We start from the raw sequence: 16,133 nt of genomic DNA on the forward strand, positions 1-16,133 counted from the left end.
GGAGCACACTGTTTCTCTCTCAGAAATGCCAAGGAAGCCTGATAGCCAAGGCTCCCATGGCAAGCCTTCACAGGCAGCCTGCAGGTACCAGCCCACCCACCCTGAGCAGCAACCAGCTAGGGCTGCCATGGGAAGTCGTGATAACCTTTAAAGGGAAGATAACCTTTAAATGGACTCTTCATCATGGACTGCAGCCACAGGACAAGGGGTGATGGGTTCAGACTGAAACAGGGCAAGTTCAGGTTAGATCTAAGGCAAAAGCTCTTCCCTGTGAGGGTGCTGAGGCGCTGGCACAGGGTGCCCAGAGAAGCTGTGGCTGCCCCATCCCTGGCAGTGTTCACCCTTGGGTGTCATGGTTGAGTCTGAGGTGTCCCTGCCCTGGTGGTTGGAACTGGATGATCTTAAGGTTGTTTCCAACCCAAACCATTCCGTGATTCCACAATTCACATCTACGCAGGATGACCACAATGGCTTGGCTGTCCTGCGACCAGCATGCCAGGGGGACATAACACCAACAACCTACACATTTCAGGAGGCTTTGCTTAATGTTTAACCACTGATCTGGTCAGAGCTCCCAGTCACACTCATAAAGCACAAACACCCTCATCCAAGATGCTTCCAGAGGGTCAGGTAAGAACAAACAGAGCAGGGTAATATACGGGCAGGTATTAAAAGAGCACAGAGCCATGGTACAGGTAATGGCTTCAGATCTGGGTGTGAATGTGAGGGCGAGTTTGAGGTCACCCATCCTCTCACCACTTACTTTGATGAGAGCTTTTTACTGCCATTCACTGCATTACTCATCTGCTTTTCATGTAATAGGGTTTAGGAATACCAAGCACTCACCCATTTTCCATGCTATAGAGAACAAGTTTCTACTTCGCTTTCTTACTAAAATGGGAACAGAGGCGGTGCTTACTGTTATGAATACTGATGGCTAAAGCAAAACCTTAAACTGAAATAGAAAGGTTTTGCACTGTTTGCTAAAGATGATTGGAATTTGGATTCTAAAACGCTCATCTGGCAATCTTTTCCCATTTTCTGAAGGAAATGGTTAATTTTCAGGGCTAACACCACTAAAACATAATCTTGTTTGCCAAAGAGCTCCAGCAGCAATCACAATCATCCCAGCAGCTACATGAACATACGAGAGCTCATAAACCCTTCTGTCCACAGCAAACAGGAGATATGATTTTATGTGGTTAGGGTGAGCAAACAGTTGAAAAAGCAGCATTTCCTTACTTGGACTTTTCTTCAGCAGGAGGTCACCAGTCCTCCATCAGCACACCACCCCAAGCTCTCCTTTAAAGCTTCTAGAAATGAACTGAAACAGCCAGGACCGCTTCCCAATGGACCAAGTCCTTCCTGGGGGGTCTTTACACCTTATGCTCACTTGTCCTCCATATACAGACTGCACGCTTTAGATTAGCGCTTTCTAATAGGCTTCATCACACCCCAGAGGGGTTATGAGGCTTTTCAGGGTTTTGCCTGAATTATATTATCCTACCATGTTACTGTATTATGCAATAACAGTAATTAGGGTTCTTTTCGGTCCTGCTGCTGCTCTAATCCTTGTTCTACTGCTTAGTACTTCACTGAAAATCTCCTAGCTGCTAACCCAGAGAACTCCAAATAACCCAAATCACCCCATTACCTGCACAACAAATTACCCATTGGCCAGATTCAGACTGCATGGGCATTCTGAAATAAAGATAAAACAGGAAGAAGCAGCAACGCTTGAACGATACATTAGGAACCCTTCTGGTGAGACCAGGCTGCAGCCTCAAACAAGCGAATGCAGCAACAACTCTAAAATCTTCTCCCCTTTCCACTAATGAATCAAAACCCCAATGCAAACAACAGGAAGTTGAAGCCTCCTACACTGATCACTTAAATAAGCATCCTGGATTCCAGAGGCCCTCCTGCAGCTGCACCTCCCTCTCTCATCTCATCCCCTCAGTATGCATCCCAGCTGGAAACATTAGCCTGGTTTCCTCATACCTGGGAGGTAATACAAGACTTTCAATTAGCCAGGGCTTGCACCTTGGGGGGTTTGCTTAGAAAAGCACGGTGATGACTGCAGAGATTGCAGGGGATTAGCCCCAGCTCTCCAGAGGACAGAGCCTACTCTTAATGCTCAGCCTACCTCAGCTGTGGAACTGGCAGCCAGGAAGCAGAACAGGGATAAAGGGAAGCGATGTCCCACGTGTGCAGGGCACTGAAATCCCCTCTGCCTTACCAGTATGGTTGGAAGTTAACACACAGTTAACTGTCTGCTAACAAACGTCTGTGGGAATGGAATGGAAGGCATTTGAAAAAGGAAAACAAATGCCTCCTGCATAAGCTGTGACACGATGCTTCGTACCAGATTTTGTGAGGAAGATCCTGCCAGCATCATCCATTCAGACAGAAATCCCAAACAAACAAACAAGAAAAAAACCCAAACCCAAGCTAAATGGCAAACAAGCCAACTGCATACAACTAATTCAGATGCACGTATTTACCTCCACTGAGCACACTTCATATCCCTGGAACATGTGCTATTTGCCTTCACTTCCCATACAGCCAAATGCTAAACAGGCTCTGCAGGTAGCTGGTTATTTTTGCACTGTTAATCTACAAAACCTTCACCCACGTACACAGAGAATCACAGAATCCCAGCCTGGTTTGGGCTGGAAAAGACCTTAAAGCTCATCCAGCTCCAACCCCTGCCACGGGCAGGGACCCCTTCCACTGGAGCAGCTTGCCCCAAGCCCCTGTGTCCAACCTGGCCTTGAACACTGCCAGGGATGGGGCAGCCACAGCTTCTCTGGGCACCCTGTGCCAGCGCCTCAGCACCCTCACAGGGAAGAGCTTCTGCCTTAGATCTAACCTGAACTTGCCCTGTTTCAGTTTGAACCCATCACCCCTTGTCCTATGGCTGCATCAATTTTTCATTATCCAGTTTTCTGAAGTTTGGATCTTGTTAAAACCGATGTTTTGGAACAGCAGTTATAACCACATCAAGAGCCCATTTCTATTTCAGCAAGTCAAGAGACTGCTGCTGTTCCCTGTGCTCTACCACAAAAAACCTCTTTCAATCTCAAGCAAAACATCCAGACTGAGCTCTGCCCTCAGCTTCACTGCTGTACACTGGCATTAATACACTTCACTGCTTCTCTAAACAACTGATTGATCTCTGTTTGAGGATTAACAGAAAGCCTAAGGGGTATCTCAGCTCCTACAGGCCTGTGTAAATGTTTATAGTCAGTGGTGGTTCCTTGCAAAAAGGACAGTTTTCACTTTTGTTTTAATAAGGAACCACAAAATCCTAGGATGTCTCCTCTCCCCATTATCTTACATGAGTTCCCGGTCCTCCTGGCTGTGATTTCAGCACTGATTTCATCACATCTACTAAAACCACATCATCACATTAAAAGACCAGTGCCTTAGTGTGGCTGAGGTCTCCTCCTTTTAAGCACACAGGAATACTGCAAGTGGCTTCCAGGGGCAGAGCATACTGAGCATTCCAGCACTGAGCATACTGAGGCTTTCCCCACTTTGAATGCTTATTTCCATTCATTTAGGCTACCAGACTATTGTTCACATTCTACATTACACCAGGTTTTACTCTGCTGTTTTAAGCCAGTAGCAGAAGGGCTTCTGCCTCCATCCCTCGAGTTCTGCAGCTGAGAGGTGACTAGGGTTTTTAGTCACTTATTAACTTTATAGCTTGCTTGTTACTAAAAGCATGCCTCTCTCATTCTATGTGTATGGGATTTTTAAGTCTCAGTATAGGCTGAGTGTTCTCTGAAGGCAGATACATACCTAAATACCCAATGATACATGACAGTGGTTTTCTGGTGCTTTTTATCTTCAGAGGATTTCCAGCAAGCTCACAATGTCGATCTGCATCTGAGAAGTTTAAAGAATAAAACCCAGTTTCAGTATTTCAACACTGCAAATAGAATCAGGACACAGCACAAGTCTCTTTTTTCCTTGCAGCACATATCCTTTTTCTCCATCAATGCTCATAACGATGGATATTTAAAGGCAGGCCAGGTCCTCATTCATGCAACTGATGTTGTTATTTTTTGGTTTAAAGTCAATGTAAGTTGTAAGACAAATGTGATGGCAATTTTTGCTTACAAAGTCTTTTTGGAGACAGTCAGCCAGGCAAACGGAACATGAAAAGATCAGTATTAAAATAAAAGCAGCTCATAAAAGCAGTAAATTAAATATAATTTACATTGAATTCTTCCTTGTTTTCTACAAGCTTGTCTGGCTATACATAGGGTAATAGAGAGGTAAGAATTTAAAGTTAAGCCTACTGATTCTGGTCATGTCTTATTCCCATGGTGAGGCAATTCATGTAATTCTGAGTAAGTAAAAGAGAACACAGGGGCTATCATGGCAAGATGAAGGTTAACAAACACAACCTCAACACACGAACAACCAAAAAAGACCTGTTGCTATAAACTTTTGAACAAAGTGGTCAGTTGTAACCAAGTACCACAGAGCTCAAGGGTCTCAAAGGCAGCAGACAAAAAGCAGCTCAGTAACTACCTTAAATGTGATGCTACAACTAGGAGCTCCCACCTTTGAAGGCACTGCAAGTACACAAGCAGAGAATCTGTCTAAATGCCCCAAACATAGAAGCGTTACTATGAAGAAGTTCACACTCAGACAGCGGAGTCAATCAACTTAAGGCAAGAATTCACAATTCACTAGGTTCCAGTAAACAGCTTCAAGACTCCTGGAACTATGCTACCTCTTTTTAAACTACTCAGAATGACTGTGTTATGTGTGCTCCAAAAGCATGTAAGTAATCCCCATATAGGGCTTCCAGTATCCCCAGAACAGAGTTATTCTGTTTTGTACAAAACTGCATTCCTATGTTTGTAGCTCCAGAGTTCTCTCACACGCATTGCTTCCCACATATGCATACCTGTATGCACACCTTTGTATAGGTTTCACACACACACACATGCAGAACCACATTTTCCAGCAAGCATTACAGGAACTAGATATTCTGAATAGATGATGGTAATTGTAACTCCACATTGTCTCTGCCTTCTCTTTTACCAAAACGCTCCTGTTTGCTTCATCCCAGCACACGAGACAGGAGTGCACAGTGACATGAAGAGGGTGAGACACAATACAGAAGAATCTGCAATCTCTTTACACATTCTATCTAGCTCTGTGCAAAAATTATGTAGGTCACAAACCCACAGCAATGACTGAAATAGGCACTTCAGTATGGTCACTGATGTTTCCAGTGCAGCAGGTCAGTATATTAAGGGATTGACTTGAAGTTCAGGAAACGCTAGCTGGCGTCTGGGCAGTTCAAGGGTTCCAGAGCCCTAACGCTGAGTACAGGAAGTACTGGAATATTTTAGCTTAATAACAAAGTACACTGTTCTCAGAATCAAAAACTACACCGAGCCCGGTGCCCGGAACAGATTTAGAATTCCACACTTGAAATAGTTCCAGTGACAGAGCCGAATGATGCGTCCCCACTGCCTCCCTTATCAAAATAAGCACAGACGAAGCAGTAAGTATTTTAGAGTTACTCTGGGAACAGCAAAGCATCTCTTAAGAAGTAATTAGCAAGAAAATCTTCCATCTACGTGTCTGGGCTGTAAAAAACCCCACTGACTCATGGGGAGGTACTAATGTGCTGACTGAGAATACAGGCTGCAAAGGGAGCACAAGTCCCATGCTGGAGACAAAGCATGTCCACCAAAGGTACTGGGTGGGTGTTCCAGAGCACACCTACCTATTAAAACAGCTATTATCAGCAGCAAACTTTAATCCATAATACAGTGCTGCCATAAAAGGTGCAGGACAGTTTATGCTCGTTATGCACTACGTAAAGAGAACCATCAAAGTTGGACTGTGCATCACTCTCAAGTGTAAAACCACAGCATAAAATTTAGATAGAAAAGTTGTCAAAACCAAAATGAAAACCAAGGCATAAAATCAAACATGGGCTCCCACAGGAACAATAAAAACCTGAGGAAGGTCAGGGAAATAGTGGAATCTATGAGGAAAAAACCCAAAACCCAATCCTAAAATGAAATGAAGGAGTATAATATTTGATAATGTGTTTTTCCAAACATATCAAAAGCAGGAAGTATGCTACTGCTGTAGCAATAGGAGATGCTCAAGGTGGGTGAGGACAACATGCAAGACACAGGCATGGCAAAAAAGCTGGATACGTTCTTTGCATCAGTGTTCACTGCAGAACATAAAGCAGCTCAGTTCCATAAGGGAACTTCGATGAGGGAAGCGTGAGAACTGTGTCACATCAAAGTGTCCACAGGAAGAACCACAATACAAACTGGTTAATGAATAAAAACAGATTACCCAGACCAGGTGTAATTCATCCAAACAGGAACCACTGAGCATGTACTCTACCGGTGTTTAACTAATGCTTAAGCTGGTCCTGGTTCAAGAGAACAAAAACATGGCAAGTGTGATAACATTCTTCAGTAAGTAGGTCTGCAGCCTGGAAAAAGGGTTGAGCTATTAATAGAAACATAAAGTTAAATGTGGAAACATCAAGGGAGCCAACAAAGACCTTGTAAAGGGAAAACATGTTTAATGCTCTCGCATCATTCAGTGGTGTGGCCTCGCAACAAGAGGGACAACTGCAGAAAACCACGTCCAGACCCTGTGCTGAGTTCTGGGATCCCTACTACAGGAGATCCTTTTGGAGCAAGTCCGGCTACTGGAGACACCAAGCTGGTGTCTGGAGTGCAGGACACACAGAGAGCCTGAGAGAACTGGGTCTGGTCAGCCCTGAGAAGGCCAAGGGGAGACCTGACGGCCATCTGTAACAACAGAGCAGCAGAGCATAGACAAGACCCAGCCAGACCCTTCTCAGGTATGCAGTGATAGGACAACATCCTATAGCTGTCTGTGGCAACAGGCACAAGCTGGGAGATGGGAAACTGTTGTTAGATGTAAGGGAAAGACTGTTTACTGTGAGGTTGACCCAACGCTAGAAGAGGGAAGCTGTGGAGTCTCCATCCTTGGGAGACACAGATCCCATCAGAACAAAAGGCCCATGAGCACATGAACATGCAGGGGGTAGAATTAGAGACCTCCAGAGGTCCCTTCCTACCTACATGTCCTGTAAACCAGTGACTGCAAATGCCACAGGTCTTCCAGGACCTTCTGGAGGGATTGCGACACATTACACATGCAGCTGACCTGGCAGCCAACATGGCATTTCAACTGGCTCTTCACAAACTGTGTCACCAGACTGCAAAGCTGCCCCAGGGTTAAAGAGAAGGGGTTTTTTTCAGGGATTAAAATTAATGGTCTGTGTAATCCCCAAAGGATCAGCGCTGCTCAACATATAAAAGATCAGGAAAAGAGGTGATCAGAGAGATGAAGTTTCCTGGTAAGAAATTCCTAAGCATAAATAAGCTAAAACCGATGGCAAAGAGTTATCAGCAGCACCATGCAATAAACATAGGGGTAACATCTGGCTAACATACAGATGGAACCATGAGTTCCGTATCACCCCCATGCAGAAGAAAATCCATGGAGGCAGTGTTAAAAGTGTTCTAAAAGTATCTAGACAATACTAAAGAGTAAAATCAGAGTATTATAAATTATGATAGGAAAATAGAGAACATGTGAGGCTAAAATCAGGGGAGACCTGTCTCTTGAAGCGCGTGTAACTGGGGGCACTACAACCCTAGAGAGGATACAGCACAGCTAGAAAAACTCCAGGGAACAACATTACAAACCATAGGGGGAAACAGATTCTTCACATAGTTTTAGACAGACCAAGTTCTTAACCTAGAAAGGAGGTGACTGTTGTGGGGATTAGAGGTCAAGGAAGTTGTGAAGGCTGCAGAGAAGATGACAGTGAATGAGGCTTGTTCTTTTGGATTTGAAAGGGGATTTTAAAACACTAGATTTATAAGTCTCCAAGGCTGAGACAGAGGTGAGGAGCTGCTTCTCTTTCACACGCCATCATCTATCAAAATTCAGATTATCTAATAAACATACTGTGCTCCATGGATTCCCTGAATTGCATTCTTATAACTTTGGGAGAGAAAGAGTGTGTTCTTCTCATTATTTTACTGGCTAATCAAATGTGGCACAAACTGTAATCAAAGGTAACAGCAGAGAAAGGATTTTCATCCCAGTGGCAGCCAAAGCATCTTCCACAGCTGTCAAAATCAAGGCTGGAAAACAGCGCTTGTGAACGTTACTCACCTCAGATGAATGGGTAGTTTGATGTCAGTAAAACACAGGCCGTGTGCTTACAAGACAGATCAGTGACATTTTGCATATTCTACTTAATTTTCACTTGTCTTTGTTTTATCAATCCAGCCTGTAAGAAACAAGTGCTGTGTACCAAACTTGTTATTAAAGCTGCAGATTGAAAGGTAAGTTAAGTTTTGATTGTGATCACTACACCCATTTCCAGATAACCGTATTCAACAGACCACACATTAGCATCCACTGAAAACATTTTGACAATCACGTCTACACAGACGGAGTGCAGTTACCCAAATTTAAATTACTATAATTAATACATAAGAGTTATCATGACAAAACTGTATCTGAGCAAGGGAAAAAGATCCCTCAAAAACCTTCCTGTGCTGACGTAAGAAGGTTCACATATATCAACATGCTCATAAGCTGGAAACAGATCCAGTGTTGCCAGCGACTGCCAGGAGGAGAATGCCCACTTTGGCTTCCTCTAACTCAGAGACCTTCCACAGCCAGGGTACTTTTGCTTAACTCTGAAACGAAAAAGAAGGTATTTTGCCTAATTTAGAGAATGAGAATTTCCTCTTACTGAAACAGTTCACCAATTCTAACTGTTTCTAACCATCCATCAGACAAGTTTATTGCCAACATCTACAGTGAGTCTATCATCTTCAGGCAGAACGGGGTTTGAGGTTTCTGTGATGGCTTTTTCCAACTTTCTCAGAGCTAGGAACAAGTTTCACTTACAACCTGGGACTACAACAAACTGAGTAAGACCAAGACAACATAAAAACTGGTAGGCTGCTGGGAAAAGTGCCCTACCACCCCTTGCCTTTAGAGTTTATGGTTTCTGAGTGTTGGCCTGGTGCCTACTGCAATATAACTGAGAAATGCAGCTATGTTTTGAAGCACTGGTTTGGCACACGCAGAGTCAGGTGAGTCTGACAAAGCAGCTAAGCAGCCATTGGATTCAGGTTTCAGCACACCAACATGGAAAACAAACCCCAGATCACTTCTTGGATGTCCTAACCATCTCCTGCCATGTCACGTCAAGGGCAACCTGACACTGGCCATGTTATTACCTGAGCATGGTTGTCACTTCTGGAACACCTGCAGACATCCATTCAATACTGTAATTACTCAGTGGCATTCAACATCTGAAATTATCACTGTTAATGACGTAGCTCGACTAAAAATGAAAAGATTTAAAAATGACAAGCTTTAAGAATGCAAAGATTTAAGAACAAGTCACATCAATCTCTCCTTAAGAAAGGATCCAAGGCGTTCTCAGGAAGAGGGAGCCTATTTAGTTGTAGCATTAAAATCTACAGTATGCACTCAACATAGGTCAGCAGGTATAAGTACAGGAACAAAACTAGAAAACCTTTATTTTTATCTTTAAATTTACTTAATTACTAGTCCTTACTAGAGTAAGGACATGCCAATAACAATGCAGGTAAGAGCACTGTACAACTGAACAAAGAGACAATGACAGCAACAGAGTGTGTGTGTGTATGCATATGTACACACAAACACAATTTAAATCAGGTATCATTTGTTTTCTGCTATTTATATATTTATAACTGCTTTTTTTTTCCCTTCTATTTTTTTCTTAAACTCAAGCTTCATCTTTCAAACTGAGTTACTGCAGTGAGGGATTAAAAAAGGATATGGATAAAAACCCAGAAGGTTCAAGGGAACTCCACGATTTGGCAGAAATCAGTGCCAAATACACACATTAAGTGGTGCAATTCTTTCCTCTCAGAGAGTAACTCTTCTTTTGTATTAAGGATTTAAAACGTAATCCTTGTCCAGCCTTAGACACACTTTTTCCATATGGTACAACCCACTTGGACATATGATATCCTTAAACCTGAAAGCTGCTCCTGACTTGCATCGCTTTGAAAGAAGAAAGAAAATGGCCAACAAACAGAAATAGTCACCATGCTCTGGACGACTGCAGAAGCAGGTCAAGAGTTTGCATGTGAAGGACGGCTGGTGTTGAAGTACATAAGGGGAAAATAATTACTCAAAACCAGATATTAAGCCCCTATGGAGTAAATGTCTTAAAATCAACACTGACATCACCTGCATCCCAGTTAAATATGCTGGGAAAATATTTAGCCTTAATCCAGTAAACATGGGTATAAACCCAACATCTAATACTCGAAAATGGTCTCTTCAATTCTAATACAATTCACAGTTTGATGAGCCAGCACGGCTCATCCTGGAATACCAAGTGCTGCATCTTGAATCCAAGAGCTGCATCTGTAGAAGTCTGTGAAACAAAATCAACAGCACAAGCAGTAAAACAACGCGCTCAGCACAGACAGAAAACCTGCTGAAATAGTGGCTTTGCAGCAGAACTTACACACATATGCACATAAAGAGAACAACCCATAACTAGTGAACTTACTAGTTCTTTCTATTTTGGCTATAAAAAGAACAAACATAATATAGAATTCTATTTAAAAGTAAAAGTTAAAACTGCAACAGGCAAAAAGAAACAAAGCTGCAACCACGATGTAACAATAACCATGGCTATCGCCACCATCTGATCACCACAGCAACAAAGGGCTGGATTATAGGCCAGATTTCAGTTCCTTTGTTGCATCCTCAGCTCCTTAATCTTTCACCAACCCCGCTGAGTAAAACACACACAGGTTTATGCTTTCTGCTCAGCGAAAGAACCAACACACAACATGAAAGCAAACTTCTTTCACACTGCCTAGTAGGAAGCACGGTTTCTATGTCACAGCACTGATTTCCTCTCGTGGCCCTGGATTTGTTATGAGATTGTTTTGTAAGTGAATGAGGTAATAGTTATCTGCTTTTTAATTCATCTGATTTTTTTTTTTCCCCAGCCTGAAATCTGTTGGAGGCAGCCAGACTTGATTCAATGTATTGGTGATATGCTGGACAAATGAAAAAAGAAAAATGAAAAGCAAAAAGTGTACAGACAGAAATGTTTATTGAAAAAGAAAATAAAATTAAAAGGCAAAAATAAAACGGGTGGGAAGCACAGCACACAGAGCTAAGAGTTAAAAAAACATCTTACATTCTGCCTTAATGGCAGCACAGTTAATAGGGACAAAGGGACGTCTCGCTGCCTGCCGCAGCCGCAGGGTGTTTTTGCAGACCTGACGGGCCAGTTTTGTCCAACACGTTGTGTGAAGAAAGAAAGCTTGGCGTGTTTTCACTGCCGACTTTGGGCTCCCAGTGTTACGAACAGGAGTTCCCTGTGTGGCCTGCCGGGACAGGTGAGTCCTAACATGGGGTTCCTGCAGAAACACCAAACAGAAAATGGTAACACATGCATGGGAGAGAACTGCAGCTTCAGAGAATTACACAATTTGGATCAATTCACAAGGCTGAATATACATACACAGTGTGTATAAGCATGTATAGTTGTCCTGGGTTCAGCATGGTTATAGCATGCATAAGCACTGTACAAAAAAATTGACCTTATGCATGAAGCTGTAAAAAAAGATAACTGTTTTTTACATGGTACTGGAGAGGGACTCTGCATCAGGGACTGCAGCCATAGGACAAGGGGTGATGGGTTCAAACTGAAACAGGGCAAGTTCAGGTTAGATCTAAGGCAGAAGCTCTTCCCTGTGAGGGTGCTGAGGCACTGGCACAGGGTGCCCAGAGAAGCTGTGGCTGCCCCATCCCTGGCAGTGCTCAAGGCCAGGTTGGACACAGGGGCTTGGAGCAAGCTGCTCTAGTGTGGGGGGTCTGTGGCCATGGCAGGGGGGTAGGAACTGGATGATCTTCAGGTCTTTTCCAGCCCAAACCACTCAGTGATTCTATGATTCTATTGTGGGTGGGTATATACTGCCATTCTAGATGGCATCTTATAGGGTCCACACCATCTGACTGAGAAGATGACATTTGTCCACAAAAAAAACAATGCATGAAATAGATGTTTGTTGATCTAACAGTCAAATAAAGACAAGGAAAATTAAAGACAGGAAAAGGATTAAGGATTGAGCTTTGTCATACCAAAGTTGAACACATATATAAAAAATTCATACCATTAAATATTCAAATCACAGCAGTCTTGTGAAAACCCCGCATTATTGTTTTAGGAACATTCATGTACACAATCCTACCTCTGTAGGCTGGCTGGAAGACAGTTTATCATCATCTGTCTGTGTGGGCATTTTCAGGCCACCATATTTCTTCCAATAAATCCAGCAAGATGCACACAACCTACACTGCATGTTAGGAGGACCCCAAGAATACCACTGGTGAGACTGTGGAGCTAAGGAGAAGAAAACAGCACAGCTAAAGTGGTGCACACTACATTCAACATAATAAATCCAAATGATGCGATAGATGGGTTTATATGGCCATAATATATGGCATTAGAAAAGCATTTTAACACAGGTATTTAATACATTTGACACAGAGAAAGTAAGAACCTGAATTTTGAGTTGATTTATGTTTTACAACAGCACCCCAGAAGTCAAATGCAAATGGAAATTTCTAAAATGCTTCCCTATTTAATTCTGAACCAAGGACTTTATGTTGCCAGGAAGACATCTTCTTCCAGCAGACTACCAAAAAAAGTCCTATAAATCCTCTATTTCTGATCTTACCCAGCTTTATTATGTTGCTTGTCACTTACTAGAATTAGTTAAGATCTGCTTTTTTGCTCAAGTCATGTGAAGTGAGTACTTATAAATCAGGATCCCCATATGAAAAGCAAAAGCACATCTGTTGAAGTCTTATGGAAGATGTACCTTTATCTCGTGTGAAGACTCTGCAGGAGACAATAATTTAACCTTTTCCCTTTTCTTCTGGTAATCTTTCACAAGAAAACTCTTCTTTACAAAAATGTGATTTGAAAACCAACCGTTTTAATTTAACTGGTATTTGAGAGACAAGCAGCCGTAGTACCATACAGCAACGGTACGTGAAAGCTTTTCCATTCTTGCCACTTCTGGAGTTTTTAGTATCTCCTCTCATACAACCTACGCTGAAGGCTGCTGTTTCAAGGAGTCCAACAGGGACCATCAGAAACACACAAAACAGTAAGAAGAACTCAACACAGCCCTAACTCCCAACAACAATGGGGGGACACACAACACCAACACCCCCCCAAACCAACTCGAAACTCCTGCAGCCTTGCAGAAGAATCAAAATTAACACAATCTAATATTCTGAAGGGAAAGGAATAACCTATCAGGGCCATCACATTCTACTGCCTCATCTTTCCGTGCTTTCTGAACTGTTAAAAAAGAACAGATCATAAAGTGCATTTTGAATATTAACATTTCATTACTATATTGATAGTGGTTCTAACTTATTTCTGCTACAGAAGTCACTGAAAATTACCCTCTGTAGCATGCAAAGTTAGAACCAGTGCAGATTAATACTAGCCAGCCCCCCTGATTTATTAGCATAAAAGAAGAAAGAAAGAAAACTTTACTTACTATAGCAGCTTTCACAAGCCCGACCTATGAGTGAGGCCTGTGCCTGGTAAGAGGCTCCCATTGCTCCATTGACTGCAGCAGGTTTCCCATTGTTGCTGGATATCTGATTAGGATTTGGTTTATTGCTTTAAATAAAAAAAGAATAAAATGGATTTCACCAACCTTTTAGTCAACATGAAAACCAACAATCTAGTTCTGGAATTCTGATGCGTGGTGACAACATCCGTAGAATGGCTCTAAACCACAAGGCTGGTTTTTATATTCCTCTTGCATTTTCAGCACCGTCAGACTTGCTGTGTGAGGAGCTGCTTTGATACTCAGATTCATAGATCTTTCTGAAATGCTCCCTCATGGTCTGAGCTACTTGGCAAGCTAGTGAAAACTCAAATGTCAGGTCAAGCATTAACAAAGCCTGACATAGCACATGGGGTTCCAGGCAAGAGATAAGGCTTTTACAAGGTGAGGCTGGATGGTTACTGGGTTAAGCGGAACAACCAAGAGAAGCGATGCTGCCTGCAGTACTACAAGGCTTTCCAGTCCCAGAAGACAGCCTGGGATTATTGCTGCCTCCTGTTTCAAGCAGAAGCACATCCACCAGCTGCAGTAAATGTGAATGTCTATAATCTTGGCAAAGCTCACCTGCATAACATCAGGCTGTTCTGTCTGGGTTCTGTCCTAAATTACTGTCAGAGGTTGAAGGACTGGATTTGCCTTTTTTTCTTTTCCTCTTCTTTTGGTTATATTGTACTATTTTATCTACTAATACTTCAGTGAAGAAGGACTTTACAGGCCAGTTAATTCAGAGAGAATCAGTATACTCCTCACTAGGTTAAGTACAGTATTTCCAAACTCCAACCTTGTGGGTGTTAGACACCCCTCTGACAAATGATACTCTCAATACAATGCAGGGCTGGATACATTGATCCCCCCCCAAATCATTCATTACTTTAGGCAGCACAAAATGTATTCAAGATTAGTTACAATGACTAACTGAAGAAACCTTTGGTGTATCGTCTCTGCTCCAAATGCCTGTACGTCTGTCTCCTACCTTCTCCTTTTTCACTACATTCAGTGAGAGACACAATTCCCAGATACCCTTTTATCAAGTACTGGGGGCTCCAGGTACAAGAGAAGGGATCGAGACATGATTACATCTCCCACGTTATGATTTGTTGCTTGGTTGCCTTCCAGAGCAGCTATGAATTGAAAGGGACTCACTGGAAATGCAGACAGAACGTTGCTTTTACAGGAAATACCTCAGGATCAAGTTCAAAAGGTACTGAGTTCTGAGAATCAATTCTACTCAGCAGTCCTGAAGCAGAGCCCACCAATGCCCCAGACTGCACAGTTATCAAAGACTTGATTAAAGTCCTGCCACCCTCATCCCACCCACTGGGGATTCTGTCCTGAGGAGACAAAAGACAGTAAGCAAGACAAAACAATCCCACATGTTCCACAGAGGTTTTGCCATCCCGTGCTACCAGTCCCTCCTGAGAACATCCCAGCAGAAGTCCTGAATTGTCCATGTGGGCCAAGGAGATTCAGTTGAAAAAGCATTCTGTAAAGAGTGAGCATCTTTCAGTGTTCCTAAAGCACCCACTTCCCCGAGGGAATGAGGGAACACTCATTACCACAGGCTTCAGCTTCTTTTGAACGCATCATCTATTAGAGACCTGAGCTTCCAAATGCACATTTCTCCAGAGGTGAGATTAAAAGAATGAATTTATTAGTCTGCTGTTTGTGTTATTAAATCTGTCTAAGAGAGAAATGTCTGCATGCAATATGGAAATGAAGTTCTACTGTATGCAGTTTATACAAGTCACTGAAAAACAACAGTGGGTTTTTAAAGTCTCTCATTTGGTATTCTAGTATTCCACAATACAAACACTCCTAACAACGGGAAATTCACATATCTGTAAACTGAATGTACCCACAGGAAGCTTAACAGAACATCACCTGTAACCCTTTCTCTTCTCATAATCTTGAGGAAATTATGAATATGAAAGAGACATTATATCATGTTTTTGTGGAGTACATGTTAACAAAAGCAGGTATAGCATCAAGTTTAAGTCTAAAAACCCCCTCAGAGGAACCAGATTTCATTGACAAGACTTGGTCAAAGATAAAACATTTGGGGCTGTGTGCTAGCTACCTTTAATTTACAGCCAGAGCATATCTTGTTTCTAGCTGAAGAACAGATTGTATCAGCTAGGTAAGGGGAAAGCATCTCATTTTACTTGATGTAACTACATTAACAACTGCTTCTGTGCTGAAATACTGCATTTACACAAATAGAAGGTATTATGCTACAGGGATTGGAAAGCAACTGTTCTGGAAATGCTGCTTTCTAAATGGTAAGGCCCTTCTTGTATGTGACAGCCCTCACAGCACTTGATCACCCCTTTTGAAACTTCTCACCATTCCAGACCAGGCAGTTTGTAGGTCAATGACAAAGGGCTCAGTGAAGCACAAGGG

At 42.5% G+C, this 16,133-nt stretch overlaps 1 protein-coding gene across 5 annotated transcripts in view; it reads right to left on the bottom strand.

Annotated features, from left to right (window-relative positions):
• MTA3 (metastasis associated 1 family member 3) overlaps positions 1-16,133 on the bottom strand; it is a 126,281-nt gene that overhangs the window by 35,004 nt on the left and 75,144 nt on the right. For all 5 annotated transcript variants that reach the window (XM_061369710.1, XM_061369714.1, XM_061369712.1 and 2 more), the window contains exons 12-15: positions 13,659-13,783; positions 12,333-12,484; positions 11,276-11,498; positions 3,808-3,894 (exon numbers count right to left, since the gene is read on the bottom strand). In XM_061369710.1, coding sequence (XP_061225694.1) covers positions 3,808-3,894; positions 11,276-11,498; positions 12,333-12,484; positions 13,659-13,783 — 587 coding nt within the window. The remainder of the gene's footprint in view (positions 1-3,807; positions 3,895-11,275; positions 11,499-12,332; positions 12,485-13,658; positions 13,784-16,133) is intronic.

The sequence above is a fragment of the Neopsephotus bourkii genome, unplaced genomic scaffold (assembly GCF_033783945.1).
Source record: "Neopsephotus bourkii isolate Nb327-2 ecotype Australia unplaced genomic scaffold, CSIRO-AGI_Nbou_v1 NB_1510, whole genome shotgun sequence".
Lineage (NCBI taxonomy): Eukaryota > Metazoa > Chordata > Aves > Psittaciformes > Psittacidae > Neopsephotus > Neopsephotus bourkii.